Genomic DNA, 12,994 nt, shown 5'->3' on the forward strand with positions numbered 1-12,994 from the left:
GCAACACACAGGAAGTGGGATAGTCATTACACAGGAAGTGGAAGAAAAATGGAGTTTGCGTCTTCAAATTTACTTAATTTCGTCCAAAACTGCTAAATTAACGACTCACCTTTATTTAATGAAAACATCATTCCTTCTTTACAGGTGAGCGTTGTACAAGTTAAACTCCAACCAATAAGCACACATGATCTCTTCAGACTTGATACCTTAGTAGCCTTCAAGTTAAGAGCGGGAGTGAGCGGAGTCATGGCGGCCAGCCTGCAGGTCAACTGCCTGTCCTTCCGCCAGCCTTTCGCGGGGTTTCTTCTGGACGGACACAAGACGCTGGAAAGCCGCTGGAGGCCGCTGCTCGTCCCGCTGGAGGGTTCCACCATGGCGGTCCACGTCGCCTGGCGGGACTGGGACGGCGAGGAGTGGCGGGAGGTTCTGCGCGGTCCGGTGGGGATGGACCAGGACCACATTCAGGAGCTGCTGGAGTCCGGAGAGAGGTTCGGCCGTGGCGTGGTGGCAGGTGAGCCGGGGTGGTGTCACCTCTTTATATACTGAGTGGAGAACGGAAGTAGACGCAGGTGGGAAACAAAGATGCTAAACTGACAGTTGACAGGTAGAAAATAAAGATGCTAAACTGACAGTTGACAGGTAGAAAAAAAAGATGCTAAACTGACAGTTGAAGGGTAGAAAACAAAGATGCTAAACTGACAGTTGAAGGGTAGAAAACAAAGATGCTAAACTGACAGTTAACAGGTAGAAAATAAAGATGCTAAACTGACAGTTGACAGGTAGAAAACAAAGATGCTAAACTGACAGTTGAAGGGTAGAAAACAAAGATGCTAAACTGACAGTTGACAGGTAGAAAATAAAGATGCTAAACTGACAGTTGACAGGTAGAAAAAAAAGATGCTAAACTGACAGTTGAAGGGTAGAAAACAAAGATGCTAAACTGACAGTTAACAGGTAGAAAATAAAGATGCTAAACTGACAGTTGACAGGTAGAAAACAAAGATGCTAAACTGACGGTTGACAGGTAGAAAACAAAGATGCTAAAGTGACAGTTGACAGGTAAAAAACAAAGATGCTAAACTGACATTTGACAGGTAGAAAACAAAGATGCTAAACTGACAGTTGACAGGTAGAAAACAAAGATGCTAAAGTGACAGTTGACAGGTAGAAAACAAAGATGCTAAACTGACAGTTGACAGGTAGAAAACAAAGATGCTAAACTGACAGTTGACCGGTAGAAAACAAAGATGCTAAACTGACAGTTGACAGGTAGAAAACAAAGATGCTAAACCGACAGTTGACAGGTAGAAAACAAAGATGCTAAACCGACAGTTGACAGGTAGAAAACAAAGATGCTAAAATGACAGTTGACAGATAGAAAACAAAGATGCTAAACTGACAGTTGACAGGTAGAAAACAACAAAGATGCTAAACTGACAGTTGACAGGTAGAAAGCAAAGATGCTAAACTGACATTTGACAGGTAGAAAACAAAGATGCTAAACTGACAGTTGACAGGTAGAAAACAAAGATGCTAAACTGACAGTTGACAGGTAGAAAACAAAGATGCTAAAGTGACAGTTGACAGGTAGAAAACAAAGATGCTAAACTGACAGTTGACAGGTAGAAAACAAAGATGCTAAACCGACAGTTAAAAAGGTAGAAAACAAAGATGCTAAACCGACAGTTGACAGGTAGAAAACAAAGATGCTAAACTGACAGTTGACAGGTAGGAAACAAAGATGCTAAACTGAGAGTTGACAGGTAGAAAACAAAGATTCTAAAGTGACAGTTGACAGGTAGAAAACAAAGATGCTAAACTGACAGTTGAAGGGTAGAAAACAAAGATGCTAAACTGACAGTTAACAGGTAGAAAATAAAGATGCTAAACTGACAGTTGACAGGTAGAAAACAAAGATGCTAAACTGACGGTTGACAGGTAGAAAACAAAGATGCTAAAGTGACAGTTGACAGGTAGAAAACAAAGATGCTAAACTGACATTTGACAGGTAGAAAACAAAGATGCTAAACTGACAGTTGACAGGTAGAAAACAAATATGCTAAACTGACAGTTGACAGGTAGAAAACAAAGATGCTAAACTGACAGTTGACAGGTAGAAAACAAAGATGCTAAACTGACAGTTGACCGGTAGAAAACAAAGATGCTAAACTGACAGTTGACAGGTAGAAAACAAAGATGCTAAACCGACAGTAGACAGGTAGAAAACAAAGATGCTAAACCGACAGTTGACAGGTAGAAAACAAAGATGCTAAAATGACAGTTGACAGATAGAAAACAAAGATGCTAAACTGACAGTTGACAGGTAGAAAACAACAAAGATGCTAAACTGACAGTTGACAGGTAGAAAGCAAAGATGCTAAACTGACATTTGACAGGTAGAAAACAAAGATGCTAAACTGACAGTTGACAGGTAGAAAACAAAGATGCTAAACTGACAGTTGACAGGTAGAAAACAAAGATGCTAAAGTGACAGTTGACAGGTAGAAAACAAAGATGCTAAACTGACAGTTGACAGGTAGAAAACAAAGATGCTAAACCGACAGTTAAAAAGGTAGAAAACAAAGATGCTAAACTGACAGTTGACAGGTAGAAAACAAAGATGCTAAAGTGACAGTTGACAGGTAGAAAACAAAGATGCTAAACTGACAGTTGACAGGTAGAAAACAAAGATGCTAAACCGACAGTTAAAAAGGTAGAAAACAAAGATGCTAAACCGACAGTTGACAGGTAGAAAACAAAGATGCTAAACTGACAGTTGACAGGTAGGAAACAAAGATGCTAAACTGACAGTTGACAGGTAGAAAACAAAGATGCTAAAGTGACAGTTGACAGGTAGAAAACAAAGATGCTAAACTGACAGTTGACAGGTAGAAAACAAAGATGCTAAACCGACAGTTGACAGGTAGAAAACAAAGATGCTAAACCGACAGTTGACAGGTAGAAAACAAAGATGCTAAAATGACAGTTGACAGATAGAAAACAAAGATGCTAAACTGACAGTTGACAGGTAGAAAACAACAAAGATGCTAAACTGACAGTTGACAGGTAGAAAGCAAAGATGCTAAACTGACATTTGACAGGTAGAAAACAAAGATGCTAAACTGACAGTTGACAGGTAGAAAACAAAGATGCTAAACTGACAGTTGACAGGTAGAAAACAAAGATGCTAAAGTGACAGTTGACAGGTAGAAAACAAAGATGCTAAACTGACAGTTGACAGGTAGAAAACAAAGATGCTGAACTGACAGTTGACAGGTAGAAAACAAAGATGCTAAACTGACAGTTGACAGGTAGAAAACAAAGATGCTAAAGTGACAGTTGACAGGTAGAAAACAAAGATGCTAAACTGACAGTTGACAGGTAGAAAACAAAGATGCTAAACTGACAGTTGACAGGTAGAAAACAAAGATGCTAAAGTGACAGTTGACAGGTAGAAAACAAAGACGCTAAAGTGACAGTTGACAGGTAGAAAACAAAGATGCTAAAGTGACAGTTGACAGGTAGAAAACAAAGATGCTAAACTGACAGTTGACAGGTAGAAAACAAAGATGCTAAACTGACAGTTGACAGGTAGAAAACAAAGATGCTAAACTGACAGTTGACAGGTAGAAAACAAAGATGCTAAACCGACAGTTGACAGGTAGAAACAAAGATGCTAAACTGACAGTTGACAGGTAGAAAACAAAGATGCTAAACTGACAGTTGACAGGTAGAAAACAAAGATGCTAAACTGACAGTTGACAGGTAGAAACAAAGATGCTAAACTGACAGTTGACAGGTAGAAAACAAAGATGCTAAACTGACAGTTGACAGGTAGAAAACAAAGATGCTAAACTGACAGGTGACATGTAGAAAACAAAGATGCTAAACTGACAGGTGACGGGTAGAAAACAAAGATGCTAAACTGACAGTTGACAGGTAGAAAACAAAGATGCTAAACTGACAGTTGACAGGTAGAAAGCAAAGATGCTAAACTGACAGTTGACAGGTAGAAAACAAAGAAGCTAAACTGACAGATGACAGGTAGAAAACAAATATGCTAAACTGACAGTTGACAGGTAGAAAACAAAGATGCTAAACTGACAGTTGACAGGTAGAAAACAAAGATGCTAAAGTGACAGTTGACAGGTAGAAAACAAAGATGCTAAACTGACAGTTGACAGGTAGAAAACAAAGATGCTAAACTGACAGTTGACAGGTAGAAAACAAAGATGCTAAACTGACAGTTGACAGGTAGAAAACAAAGATGCTAAAGTGACAGTTGACAGGTAGAAAACAAAGATGCTAAACTGACAGTTGACAGGTAGAAAACAAAGATGCTAAACTGACAGTTGACAGGTAGAAAACAAAGATGCTAAACTGACGATTGACGGGTAGAAAACAAAGATGCTAAAGTGACAGTTGACAGGTAGAAAACAAAGATGCTAAAGTGACAGTTGAAGGGTAGAAAACAAAGATGCTAAACTGACAGTTGACAGGTAGAAAACAAAGATGCTAAATATACAGTTGACAGGTAGAAAACAAAGATGCTAAATTGACAGTTGACAGGTAGAAAACAAAGATGCTAAAGTGACAGTTGACAGGTAGAAAACAAAGATGCTAAACTGACAGTTGACAGGTAGAAAACAAAGATGCTAAACTGACAGTTGACAGGTAGAAAACACAGATGCTAAACTGACAGTTGACAGGTAGAAAACAAAGATGCTAAAGTGACAGTTGACATGTAGAAAACAAAGATGCTAAAGTGACAGTTGATGGGTAGAAAACAAAGATGCTAAACTGACAGTTGACAGGTAGAAAACAAAGATGCTAAAGTGACAGTTGACAGGTAAAAAACAAAGACACTAAACTGACAGTTGAAGGGTAGAAAACAAAGAGGCTAAACTGACAGTTGACAGGTAGAAAGCAAAGATGCTAAAGTGACAGTTGACAAGAAGAAAACAAAGAAGCTAAACTGACAGTTGACAGGTAGAAAACAAAGATGCTAAACTGACAGTTGACAGGTAGAAAACAAAGATGCTAAAGTGACAGTTGACAGGTAGAAAACAAAGATGCTAAACTGACAGTTGACAGGTAGAAAACAAAGATGCTAAACTGACAGTTGACAGGTAGAAAACACAGATGCTAAACTGACAGTTGACAGGTAGAAAACAAAGATGCTAAACTGACAGTTGACATGTAGAAAACAAAGATGCTAAAGTGACAGTTGATGGGTAGAAAACAAAGATGCTAAACTGACAGTTGACAGGTAGAAAACAAAGATGCTAAAGTGACAGTTGACAGGTAAAAAACAAAGACACTAAACTGACAGTTGAAGGGTAGAAAACAAAGAGGCTAAACTGACAGTTGACAGGTAGAAAGCAAAGATGCTAAAGTGACAGTTGACAAGAAGAAAACAAAGAAGCTAAACTGACAGTTGACAGGTAGAAAACAAAGATGCTAAACTGACAGTTGACAGGTAGAAAACAAAGATGCTAAAGTGACAGTTGACAGGTAGAAAACAAAGATGCTAAAGTGACAGTTGACAGGTAGAAAACAAAGATGCTAAACTGACAGTTGACAGGTAGAAAACAAAGATGCTAAAGTGACAGTTGACAGGTAGAAAACAAAGATGCTAAACTGACAGTTGACAGGTAGAAAACAAAGATGCTAAACTGACAGTTGACAGGTAGAAAACAAAGATGCTAAAGTGACAGTTGACAGGTAGAAAACAAAGATGCTAAACTGACAGTTGACAGGTAGAAAACAAAGATGCTAAAGTGACAGTTGACAGGTAGAAAACAAAGATGCTAAAGTGACAGTTGACAGGTAGAAAACAAAGATGCTAAAGTGACAGTTGACAGGTAGAAAACAAAGATGCTAAAGTGACAGTTGACAGGTAGAAAACAAAGATGCTAAACTGACAGTTGACAGGTAGAAAACAAAGATGCTAAACTGACAGTTGACAGGTAGAAAACAAAGATGCTAAACTGACAGTTGACAGGTAGAAAACAAAGATGCTAAACTGACAGTTGACAGGTAGAAAACAAAGATGCTAAACTGACAGTTGACAGGTAGAAAACAAAGATGCTAAACTGACAGTTGACAGGTAGAAAACAAAAGATGCTAAACTGACAGTTGACAGGTAGAAAACAAAGATGCTAAACTGACAGTTGACAGGTAGAAAACAAAGATGCTAAACTGACAGTTGACAGGTAGAAAATAAAGATGCTAAACTGACAGTTGACAGGTAGAAAACAAAGATGCTAAACTGACAGTTGACAGGTAGAAAACAAAGATGCTAAACTGACAGTTGACAGGTAGAAAACAAAGATGCTAAACTGACAGTTGACAGGTAGAAAACAAAGATGCTAAACTGACAGTTGACAGGTAGAAAACAAAGATGCTAAAGTGACAGTTGACAGGTAGAAAACAAAGATGCTAAAGTGACAGTTGACAGGTAGAAAACAAAGATGCTAAAGTGACAGTTGACAGGTAGAAAACAAAGATGCTAAAGTGACAGTTGACAGGTAGAAAACAAAGATGCTAAAGTGACAGTTGACAGGTAGAAAACAAAGATGCTAAAGTGACAGTTGACAGGTAGAAAACAAAGATGCTAAACTTACAGTTGACAGGTAGAAATCAAAGATGCTAAAGTGACAGTTGACAGGTAGAAAACAAAGATGCTAAACTGACAGTTGACAGGTAGAAAACAAAGATGCTAAACTGACAGTTGACAGGTAGAAAACAAAGATGCTAAACTGACAGTTGACAGGTAGAAAACAAAGATGCTAAACTGACAGTTGACAGGTAGAAAACAAAGATGCTAAACTGACAGTTGACAGGTAGAAAACAAAAGATGCTAAACTGACAGTTGACAGGTAGAAAACAAAGATGCTAAACTGACAGTTGACAGGTAGAAAACAAAGATGCTAAACTGACAGTTGACAGGTAGAAAATAAAGATGCTAAACTGACAGTTGAAGGGTAGAAAACAAAGATGCTAAACTGACAGTTGACAGGTAGAAACAAAGATGCTAAACTGACAGTTGACGGGTAGAAAACAAAGATGCTAAAGTGACAGTTGACGGGTAGAAAACAAAGATGCTAAAGTGACAGTTGACGGGTAGAAAACAAAGATGCTAAAGTGACAGTTGACGGGTAGAAAACAAAGATGCTAAAGTGACAGTTGACGGGTAGAAAACAAAGATGCTAAACTGACAGTTGACGGGTAGAAAACAAAGATGCCAAACTGACAGTTGACAGATAGGAAACAAAGATGCTAAACTGACAGTTGACAGGTAGAAAACAAAGATGCTAAAGTGACAGTTGACAGGTAGAAAACAAAGATGCTAAACTGACAGTTGACAGGTAGAAACAAAGATGCTAAACTGACAGTTGACAGGTAGAAAACAAAGATGCTAAACTGACAGTTGACAGGTAGAAAACAAAGATGCTAAACTGACAGTTGACAGGTAGAAAAAAGATGCTAAACTGACAGTTGACGGGTAGAAAACAAAGATGCTAAACTGACAGTTGCCGGGTAGAAAACAAAGATGCTAAACTGACAGGTGACGGATAGAAAAGAAAGATGCTAAACTGACAGTTGACGGGTAGAAAACAAAGATGCTAAACTGACAGTTGACATGTAGAAAACAAAGATGCTAAACTGACAGTTGACAGGTAGAAAGCAAAGATGCTAAACTGACAGTTGACAGGTAGAAAACAAAGAAGCTAAACTGACAGATGACAGGTAGAAAACAAATATGCTAAACTGACAGTTGACAGGTAGAAAACAAAAGATGCTAAACTGACAGTTGACAGGTAGAAAACAAAGATGCTAAACTGACAGTTGACAGGTAGAAAACAAAGATGCTAAAGTGACAGTTGACAGGTAGAAAACAAAGATGCTAAAGTGACAGTTGACAGGTAGAAAACAAAGATGCTAAACTGACAGTTGACAGGTAGAAAACAAAGATGCTAAAGTGACAGTTGACAGGTAGAAAACAAAGATGCTAAACTGACAGTTGACAGGTAGAAAACAAAGATGCTAAAGTGACAGTTGACAGGTAGAAAACAAAGATGCTAAACTGACAGTTGACGGGTAGAAAACAAAGATGCTAAAGTGACAGTTGACAGGTAGAAAACAAAGATGCTAAAGTGACAGTTGATGGGTAGAAAACAAAGATGCTAAACTGACAGTTGACGGGTAGAAAACAAAGATGCTAAATTGACAGTTGACAGGTAGAAAACACAGATGCTAAATTGACAGTTGACAGGTAGAAAACAAAGATGCTAAAGTGACAGTTGACAGGTAGAAAACAAAGATGCTAAACTGACAGTTGACAGGTAGAAAACAAAGATGCTAAACTGACAGTTGACAGGTAGAAAACACAGATGCTAAACTGACAGTTGACAGGTAGAAAACAAAGATGCTAAACTGACAGTTGACATGTAGAAAACAAAGATGCTAAAGTGACAGTTGACGGGTAGAAAACAAAGATGCTAAACTGACAGTTGACGGGTAGAAAACAAAGATGCTAAAGTGACAGTTGACAGGTAGAAAACAAAGACGCTAAACTGACAGTTGAAGGGTAGAAAACAAAGAGGCTAAACTGACAGTTGACAGGTAGAAAGCAAAGATGCTAAAGTGACAGTTGACAGGAAGAAAACAAAGAAGCTAAACTGACAGTTGACAGGTAGAAAACACAGATGCTAAACTGACAGTTGACAGGTAGAAAACAAAGATGCTAAACTGACAGTTGACATGTAGAAAACAAAGATGCTAAAGTGACAGTTGACGGGTAGAAAACAAAGATGCTAAACTGACAGTTGACGGGTAGAAAACAAAGATGCTAAAGTGACAGTTGACAGGTAGAAAACAAAGACGCTAAACTGACAGTTGAAGGGTAGAAAACAAAGAGGCTAAACTGACAGTTGACAGGTAGAAAGCAAAGATGCTAAAGTGACAGTTGACAGGAAGAAAACAAAGAAGCTAAACTGACAGTTGACAGGTAGAAAACAAAGATGCTAAACTGACAGTTGACAGGTAGAAAACAAAGATGCTAAAGTGACAGTTGACAGGTAGAAAACAAAGATGCTAAACTGACAGTTGACAGGTAGAAAACAAAGATGCTAAACTGACAGTTGACAGGTAGAAAACAAAGAAGCTAAACTGACAGATGACAGGTAGAAAACAAATATGCTAAACTGACAGTTGACAGGTAGAAAACAAAGATGCTAAAGTGACAGTTGACAGGTAGAAAACAAAGATGCTAAACTGACAGTTGACAGGTAGAAAACAAAGATGCTAAACTGACAGTTGACAGGTAGAAAACAAAGATGCTAAAGTGACAGTTGACAGGTAGAAAACAAAGATGCTAAACTGACAGTTGACAGGTAGAAAACAAAGATGCTAAACTGACAGTTGACAGGTAGAAAACAAAGATGCTAGACTGACAGTTGACAGGTAGAAAACAAAGATGCTAAACTGACAGTTGACAGGTAGAAAACAAAGATGCTAAAGTGACAGTTGACAGGTAGAAAACAAAGATGCTAAACTGACAGTTGACAGGTAGAAAACAAAGATGCTAAACTGACAGTTGACAGGTAGAAAACAAAGATGCTAAAGTGACAGTTGACAGGTAGAAAACAAAGATGCTAAACTGACAGTTGACAGGTAGAAAACAAAGATGCTAAACTGACAGTTGACAGGTAGAAAACAAAGATGCTAAAGTGACAGTTGACAGGTAGAAAACAAAGATGCTAAAGTGACAGTTGACAGGTAGAAAACAAAGATGCTAAACTGACAGTTGACAGGTAGAAAACAAAGATGCTAAACTGACAGTTGACAGGTAGAAAACAAAGATGGTGTTCTGCGTTTTCCTGCTCAAATGAGCAAACTGTTGAAAATAGGAATCGGGGGAATTACTTTTCTCCAGCAAGATTAAACATTAGCGTACTATTGGAAGTATTTTGTGAAAAGAATATTAGCACAGAGTTGAGAAGGAGCAAATATCTTCAATATTGCTGAAATCCTAGCCGCTAGCAAACAAGAGTATGACCATAATAGAAAGGCTTGTCAATGAAATTAATTACATTTAGAAATGTCATACTTGAATAACATAAAGTAATAGTATAAAGACAAAGTATAAGACAATACTTTCTTAACAGTATAATTGTAACCAGGAATAAGTATTCAAGTAACAATATTCAAATACTAACATTGTTGGGTAAGACGGAATTTGCTTTTATTCTGAATCTAGTGAAACAGATTGGTGGTTTTAGCTGATATAAAGACTTTCAGGTGTTTATATATGTTTATGTTGAAGTTTTTTGCAGACACTTTTATCCAAAGCAACATACATCAAAAATAGATATAAAACAATGACTGTAAACATGATCATTTAAGGGAAGAATGTAATGGAAAATATCAATCAATCAATCAATCAATGTTTACTTATATAGCCCTAAATCACTAGTGTCTCAAAGGGCTGCACAAACCACTACGACATCCTCGGTAGGCCCACATAAGGGCAAGGAAAACTCACACCCAGTGGGACGTCGGTGACAATGATGACTATGAGAACCTTGGAGAGGAGGAAAGCAATGGATGTCGAGCGGGTCTAACATGATACTGTGAAAGTTCAATCCATAATGGATCCAACACAGTCGCGAGAGTCCAGTCCAAAGCGGATCCAACACAGCAGCGAGAGTCCCGTTCACAGCGGAGCCAGCAGGAAACCATCCCAAGCGGAGGCGGATCAATACATATCAATATCAATACAAAGTGTCAAAACAGAATAAACTCTCAACAGAGATATAGTCCATAAGATATATAGTTATATCTAATGTATTCATACATTGTTTATGTAGCATGTATATAACATATTGTTTCTTCAATTTAAAAATAGCTGACATTTCTCTGGGATTAAATTCCCAATTTTGATCTGGTCACTTATAGCAAATAAGAATAATCTATTACTGTTAAGCAAACTATGAATAACAAAACATGTGTCCATCACAGCTACACGTATGAGTAAAAGGTGGTGACAATGAGTGGTATTCAGTGAGGTTAGATGAATTAAATATGCTGACAGTTCATTGCTCCTGACAAATGAATTGCACTGATCACCACTCCAAGATGGCGGCCCCACGCCTCGTCAGCACCAGTAGGCAGTAGCGCTCCATGCTGCTTACACTTCCAACATGTCTATGGTTGTGGTGGCAGCTGAAGTAAGGTGGCGTCTCGTCTTGCTACTAAGTAAACAATTTGTCACTTAATAGTTAGTCCACTCGACGATGAAAAATACATAAAGTAAGCTTCTTGTCTTTTCAGCTTTTATTGCCCACTCTTACTTCCCTCACTTCCTGGTGTCCAACACATCAAATCAAATCAACTTTATTTAAAGAGCACATTTAAAATTTGTCACAGCGGCAGCCAAAGTGCTGTAGAATGGTCAGGTTAAAAGATAATACATACAATGGTTCCACTGCTGCCCGTCACCTGAGTAACCCTGCATGGCATCTCTGCCAGGATTGCTGGATGTGGGCAGGACCTGGCAGTGCCCCGCCTCCCTGCAGGGGGAGGAGCTACAACAGCTGGAGCAAGCAGCCCTTCTGATTGGCCTGCAGGGGAAACACCTGACTCACCTGACCAACCCCCGATGGTTGAAGGCACCGCTGACTTCTCGAGGTGGTCGCGACCTCTGGACGGTGGAGATCCCGGCGCACTTGTTGCCATGACGATGTGGCAATTGTTATTAGCCTCAGCTAATTAGCATGGCCTTTTGTTGCCATGACACCTGTTATTGGAGTCAGCTAATTAGCATAGCCTGCTAGCATGTTTATTCCATGAAAAGAAGACTTTGTGCTGGTGACACACTTTATTAACCCTCAACAACACCCTGGTGACGTAACATAAACTTCCCTTTAACAGTGACTGGCCACGCCCTTCTTTCTGATTGGCTGGCTCAAGTTCAAGGACAACCTCCATTAAATAAACTTGCAAACAAACTTATCCTTTAAATGTTAGCATTCGAGCTAAAGGAAGTCACACAGCTGGGGGGATGTAGTGCGTGGGGGCCGCAAGGTAGCCCACCACGTGGGCGGGGTTAGTGGCGGGGCAGTACATTCGGGAGCCGGCATGGAACGCCCCCCAGGGAAGACACGGCTGGTATGGTGTGTGGTGGGCGTGGTGAGGGACAGGAGGCGGGGGCAGGTAGCCAGCAGGGGGTGGAGTTTCATACGGCAGGTGCAGTAGAGGGGATGGATCCTGGTACAAAAGCGTGGAGGAGGCGGGTCCTGAAGGCAAACCAGTGAGAGGACAGCCCTCCATGGAAGGGGTGGGGCCTGTAGACAAAAAGGAGAATGATCAAGTTGGACCCAAACATAGACGACCAATCACTGACCGCTGCCGCCCTGAGACTCCGCCTGTCCGTCAGCAGCCCTGGTGCACTCTGGGAAGGACGGCGGCTGCTGGGGTCCGCGTCCTGCCTCGGGATAGGTGGGAGGGCCGGCTGGGGGAGGGGTCAGACAGTCACATGGTCAGCAGTGGAACTACTTCCTGTCCTGACGAGCAGCTCACCGTCCTGGCCCAGGTAGGGGAGGCAGTGCTGGTAGGCGTCAGGGGAGGGGGGCGTGTACACCTGCTGCTGCTGCTGCCAGTACCACTGGGGACAAAGGTCAGAGGTCACCATGCTACCCAACTCTGATTGGCTCCCAGCTTCTCACCTGCACGCCCAGGTTGAAGTAGTACTGCAGCACCCTGTAATCTACACACACACACACACACACACACACTCAGCACCACAATGGGGTCACAGGTCAAGTGTCAAGGTCACCTCTGGGTAGGTCGTTGCCATTGGGGTCATAGGAGTAGGGAGGCGGAGTCATCACCGCACACACCGTCTCTCCCATCTCGTTAACCAACCAGGGGGAGGCTGCTGGGATCGCCATGGCAACTAGATACAGGAGAAGCATGTGTGTGTACCTGA

General features: G+C 40.3%; 2 protein-coding genes and 2 long non-coding RNA genes across 9 annotated transcripts in view; 3 read left to right on the plus strand and 1 right to left on the minus strand.

Annotated features, from left to right (window-relative positions):
- Positions 1 to 12,014, plus strand: zgc:110222 (uncharacterized protein LOC550336 homolog). Its single transcript, XM_061881123.1, has 3 exons — positions 1 to 144; positions 215 to 511; positions 11,536 to 12,014. The coding sequence occupies exons 2-3, from the start codon at positions 247 to 249 to the stop codon at positions 11,742 to 11,744; spliced, it is 474 nt and encodes a 157-aa protein (XP_061737107.1). The 5' UTR covers positions 1 to 144; positions 215 to 246; the 3' UTR covers positions 11,745 to 12,014.
- Positions 2,649 to 3,227, plus strand: LOC133539079 (uncharacterized). The gene is made up of 2 exons (XR_009803170.1): positions 2,649 to 3,066; positions 3,137 to 3,227. It is a non-coding gene; the product is annotated as an uncharacterized LOC133539079 (long non-coding RNA).
- On the plus strand, positions 5,620 to 6,474 carry LOC133539080 (uncharacterized). The gene is made up of 2 exons (XR_009803171.1): positions 5,620 to 5,899; positions 6,110 to 6,474. It is a non-coding gene; the product is annotated as an uncharacterized LOC133539080 (long non-coding RNA).
- Positions 11,866 to 12,994, minus strand: part of alg13 (ALG13 UDP-N-acetylglucosaminyltransferase subunit) — a 9,741-nt gene continuing 8,612 nt past the window's right edge. For all 6 annotated transcript variants that reach the window (XM_061881113.1, XM_061881115.1, XM_061881118.1 and 3 more), the window contains 5 exons: positions 12,842 to 12,961; positions 12,732 to 12,772; positions 12,586 to 12,670; positions 12,410 to 12,517; positions 11,866 to 12,350 (listed from right to left, as the gene is read on the minus strand). In XM_061881113.1, coding sequence (XP_061737097.1) covers positions 12,052 to 12,350; positions 12,410 to 12,517; positions 12,586 to 12,670; positions 12,732 to 12,772; positions 12,842 to 12,961 — 653 coding nt within the window. In that variant the 3' untranslated portion in view covers positions 11,866 to 12,051. The remainder of the gene's footprint in view (positions 12,351 to 12,409; positions 12,518 to 12,585; positions 12,671 to 12,731; positions 12,773 to 12,841; positions 12,962 to 12,994) is intronic.

The sequence above is a fragment of the Nerophis ophidion genome, linkage group LG20 (genome assembly GCF_033978795.1).
Source record: "Nerophis ophidion isolate RoL-2023_Sa linkage group LG20, RoL_Noph_v1.0, whole genome shotgun sequence".
NCBI classification, from domain to species: domain Eukaryota; kingdom Metazoa; phylum Chordata; class Actinopteri; order Syngnathiformes; family Syngnathidae; genus Nerophis; species Nerophis ophidion.

What these genes read in the sequence shown, in the direction of transcription:
- zgc:110222 (XM_061881123.1), top strand. Translation starts at nt 247, where the DNA reads ATGGCGGCCAGCCTGCAGGTCAACTGCCTGTCCTTCCGCCAGCCTTTC. An exon ending in CGGCCGTGGCGTGGTGGCAG is followed by an intron (nt 512 to 11,535) that starts GTGAGCCGGGGT and finishes CATCTCTGCCAG; the next exon opens with GATTGCTGGATGTGGGCAGG.